The sequence below is a fragment of the Lingula anatina genome, chromosome 2 (genome assembly GCF_051362555.1).
Source record: "Lingula anatina isolate TDL-2025a chromosome 2, LinAna3.0, whole genome shotgun sequence".
Lineage (NCBI taxonomy): Eukaryota > Metazoa > Brachiopoda > Lingulata > Lingulida > Lingulidae > Lingula > Lingula anatina.
Window position 1 is genome coordinate 30,919,760 of NC_141768.1, and position 4,473 is coordinate 30,924,232.

The window sequence follows — 4,473 nt, forward strand, 5'->3', positions numbered from 1 at the left end:
TGTTAATAGTAATAATGAAAGTGATGCCCCAGCACTCAAGAAAAAAATGCAGGAAGATATCAGACAGTCCAATAAAGTGTATGATGACACCAAAAGGAAAAGGTCAGTTGTGCCATCATGGAAAACTGAATTTTCGTGGTTAATTTTTGATGACACTGACAGTTTAAACGTCAAACTTTTTTGCAAGACCTGTTGAAGTGCATTTGCACCATTGGTTTCAAGGAAACAACCAGATAGATTTAACAAGTATGCCCATGGTGCGTTTGTAATAGGCGGGTCATGCAACATTAGGCATCACTCACTAGCTACTCATGCAGTGTCCGAAGGACACCGTTATGCCGAGCGATATTTGTCAGCAAAAAGGGACTCCTCTGGCACAAGTATTGCAGAAAAGTCAATTCAAGCCCTCAATAAGTCAACTTTTGATAAAGTTCAGCACCTGGTACAAACTGTTCATGCACTTACCAAAAAGTCTCAACCACTTTCCGATTTTGTGTGGCAGTGTAAGCTCGATGAGAAAAAATGCACTGACATAGGTCAAACATACAAAAATGAACACAGTGCCAAACAGTTTATGATATCAATTGCAGAGGTGGAGCGCAATAAGATTGAAGACATATGTTATCTCAGGCTACCTTTTTTACAGTTATGTCAGATGGTACAACAGATATTTCTGTTACAGAAAATGAGGTTGTGTATATCCACTTCGCCATAAATGGTGTCACTCATTGTTACTTTGTTGGGATGGTGGCTTGTGCATTTGCAAATGCTGCAGGTATTTATGATGCCATAATGACAGCCCTGAATGCAACGGAACTGAGATTGGAGGACATTAAGAGGCGAATAATAGGATTTGCAGGAGATGGAGCTTCAGTTAACACGGGACAGATCTCAGGGGTTATAGCTCTGTTTAGAAGAAATATATCGCCAGAAATCATTATGGTACAATGCATGTCACATCGTATTGAGTTATCATTCAAAGATGTTCTCTCCAACACACCTCTCTACAAGAAGGTATACACTTTGATGGATGAATTGTACAAGATGTATCACAAAAGTGCCAAGCAGACAAGTGGTCTCCGTGCAGCATTTGAGGCTCTGAAGATGTGGGCTATGCCAACTAGAGTTGGTGGCACTGGGTGGCTTGGGCACACTATGACAGCACTGAATGTAATCTGGAAAGGCTACAAAGCCTTTGCCCTGCATCTGAATGAGGTACATATTTTCCACATTGACAAATGGAAGTGTATATTTTTATTTTTTTAAAGTTATAACAATAACTGTAAACCTGTAACAAGAACATATAAACTGACAAATATAGTCAATCATCAATATAATATCACAATGATGATATTTAGATGTATTTTTAACAATATAATAGATCTAAACATATAACTATAATTAATATTATATAATAGGCATAAGTAAATAAAAAGTTAACAACAGCACAATAAATTTCTGTGATATTATTAACGTAAATGATATGGTCAATTTTACTGAATCTCAGATTATGCGACTCTATTTTTTGTTTCTTACAAAAGGTAGTTAGTATTCCCAGTGGAACATCAGCAGTACAACCCAAAGCCAAGCACTTGATCAAGCTCCTGAGATCAAAAGATGTAATGCTCTTTGCCCATTTTCTCACAGATCTGGTTGCTGTACTTGTGAGGTTGTCCATGGCACTACAGAAGCGACAGACATGTATTTATGAAGTCCGTCAGGAGTTGGAAACCACCACACTCAACATCATCAACCTTCATACCAGGTCAGCAAATTTAATAGCGTTGTATAAAAAACTATTTCTTTATGTTATCATTTCTGCTTCTTCTGGATGAAAGCTTACAATTAAAGTACAGGTCACTGCAAATTGTGTGTGCCTGCTTGTAGTTTGTTAGACAAATGTAGTGACTTGTTGATTCAGTTTTGCACTAGGGGATGTTAACTTTGTATTTTCAGTCCTGGCCTGAACATGAGGAGACTACAAGCTGCCCTGGCTGTGGGTGATAAGTATCAAGGGGAACAACTACATGGGCAATCTGCAACTTATGAAGCCCAAAAGAGGAAAGTTCTGGATAATTTGGTGTCATCTTTGGATAAACAATTTGCTGACATTGACAAGGGTCTACTCAGTTGCACCAGTATAGCCAATTTACAGTCTTGGCCTCCCACATTTGAAGATGCTCCAGGTCAGCATTAACAGTTCATTTCTGTTGTAAATTCTGCTAAGTTACTATTGCAAATCTTTTTAAAATAATCTAAGAAATTTATCTAAAGAACAGTACTGCCTCAAATATTTTTAGAAGAGGTTTATTGACATTTTTCATGAGTAACATAAGTGTCTTATAATTAAGTATACTAATATTTTTGTTCTGATTTTATCTGTTTCACAGATTTTGGTAATGACATGCTGGCACAAGTGGTAGATCACTTTAATAACCATCTGCAGCAAAGTGTGGACTTGGCTGTCATGGATGCAGAATGGACCTCTTTAAAACATGACCTCTACGAAAAGTAGTATGTACATCATTATGAGCAAATAGAGATAGATAGTAAATGGTGAAACTTGGAACCAAACTTCAAAACTAAATTGGTATAAAAAATTCAGTTAGAAAGGATACTTAACTGTTACAATAACCATAATTCTCTCAACAATGTGTTTTCAATTTTAAATAATTTAAATATAAATTAAAAATCAAATAAATAAGATCTGACATTCAAATATCAATTAAATAAATAAAACTGCATTCTATTATGTTGAAATATAACATGAAAGCAATTAAAGGTAATGCATATTTATTTTCAGTCACAAAATGCACACCTTGTCTTGGGAGACGATCAATAGTCTGCATCAACCAAAGCATGCTAACATCTTGAAGGTCGTGGATTTGATTCTTTCACTTCCTGCAGGGACCTCGGAATGGAGAGAGGTTTCTCTCAACTAAAAATCATTAGGACCCAGTTGAGAAACAAACTGAGGGCTTCCACCCTGACAGCACTCCTGACCATCCAGCTCCATTCTGCAGAGATAGCAGAATATGACCCAACCCCTGCCATACATTGCTGGAACACCCAGAAAAGACGGCGGCCTTTATTCCTGAGGTCTGTCAGCAGAGGTCATTGCAGAAGGCCTGCTGCAGATGAAATGAGATACTTAAAGGCAGAGGCAGAAGCAGATGCTGCTGCGCCAGATGTCCAGAAACCCGAGGATCCAAACCTAGACTCTGATTATGACAGTCACAGTGAATCAGACTTTTCCGATTTGGGATCAGCGCATAATGTTTCAGATGCTGACAGTGAAGAATCTGTACTTGAATAAATTCACCTTGAGACTAAGAGTCTTTGTTTTAATATCAATCTTGTCTTCAATTGATTTAATTATGCTGTCCGGCTTCAAATTTACACGAATTTCATACCCTGAGAGTAATAGTAAAGATTACAAACAAATAGTGACAAAACTGACATACACAGTGCTCACAATGAATACAAACACGGACAGTGACAACACAAACATGCACAGTAATCAAAAAAAAAATAATAATAATAATAATAATAATAATAAAAGAATAAAAACAAGCACAGTGAAAATACAGACATACACTGTGATCAGAAAAATAAAATTTGACATGTACAGTGACAACACAACCATGCACACTAAAAAGAATGAACACAATTTAATCGGGTGATTACACAGTCACACACAGTGATCACAATATATATATGCAAACACATTCAATGACAATACAGAATGGAAACAGTTATCACAGTATAGACAGATATATAAACTATGATGACACACAACTGTGATGACAACACCAACCCGCACAGTTAACATGACTAGAAATAAATATAATGACAAAACTGAGATCTACATTGCTGACAATAAATATAAACACAAACAATGCCAACACTAAAATGCACAGTAATCAAAATGACTACAAACAAATAGAGTGACAAAACTGACATGCACAGTGCTCACAATAAATACAAACAACACCAACAAACACAGTAATCAAAATAAATACAAACAAAGAGTCATAAAACAGACATACACAGTGATTAGAAAAAAAATTCCACATGTACCATACTAGTATTAAGAATGTGTATATTTACCCCGTGGACCATTTGAAGATTCACTGCGATTAATGCGGTGGAAAATACAATAGAGGGAGTGTATAATGATAGGGTCGCTAAACGATTGTTGACCGCATATAGTAATTAGCCTAATCCCCTGGCCGCCTGGGTAGCCATGCCCCCTTAGAGTACTTATGTAAACAAACGGTCTCCCATAGCGAACTATCCTTTAGTTCAACAGCTTCGCGCGTGCAGCTGATTATGTATGTAGTGACACTATCGCTATCTGCATATAAATTTGTGCTAGCAGTTATTTGATTCATTCTGCCGGGTCGGATGTTGTGGATCAGCCCACTGGTTCGTTGACTTATTTTTTCTGAAGATTGGTGATGCAGATTTTGA

The 4,473-nt window shown here is 36.9% G+C and overlaps 1 protein-coding gene across 1 annotated transcript; it reads left to right on the forward strand.

Moving 5' to 3' along the window:
- The first annotated feature begins 648 nt into the window (after window positions 1-648).
- Window positions 649-3,316, forward strand: LOC106177815 (zinc finger protein 862-like). The gene is made up of 5 exons (XM_013560712.2): window positions 649-1,215; window positions 1,542-1,765; window positions 1,957-2,186; window positions 2,391-2,511; window positions 2,908-3,316. Exons 1-5 carry the CDS (start codon window positions 649-651, stop codon window positions 3,314-3,316), a joined length of 1,551 nt encoding a protein of 516 aa, XP_013416166.2.
- The last annotated feature ends 1,157 nt before the right edge of the window (window positions 3,317-4,473 follow it).

Excerpts from the sequence above, each read along its gene's own strand:
- LOC106177815 (XM_013560712.2), top strand. The coding sequence starts at position 649 with ATGTCAGATGGTACAACAGATATTTCTGTTACAGAAAATGAGGTTGTG. Across the intron at positions 1,766-1,956 it reads ATCATCAACCTTCATACCAG|TCCTGGCCTGAACATGAGGA; the intron begins GTCAGCAAATTT and ends TTGTATTTTCAG. Across the intron at positions 2,512-2,907 it reads AAACATGACCTCTACGAAAA|GGACCTCGGAATGGAGAGAG; the intron begins GTAGTATGTACA and ends CACTTCCTGCAG.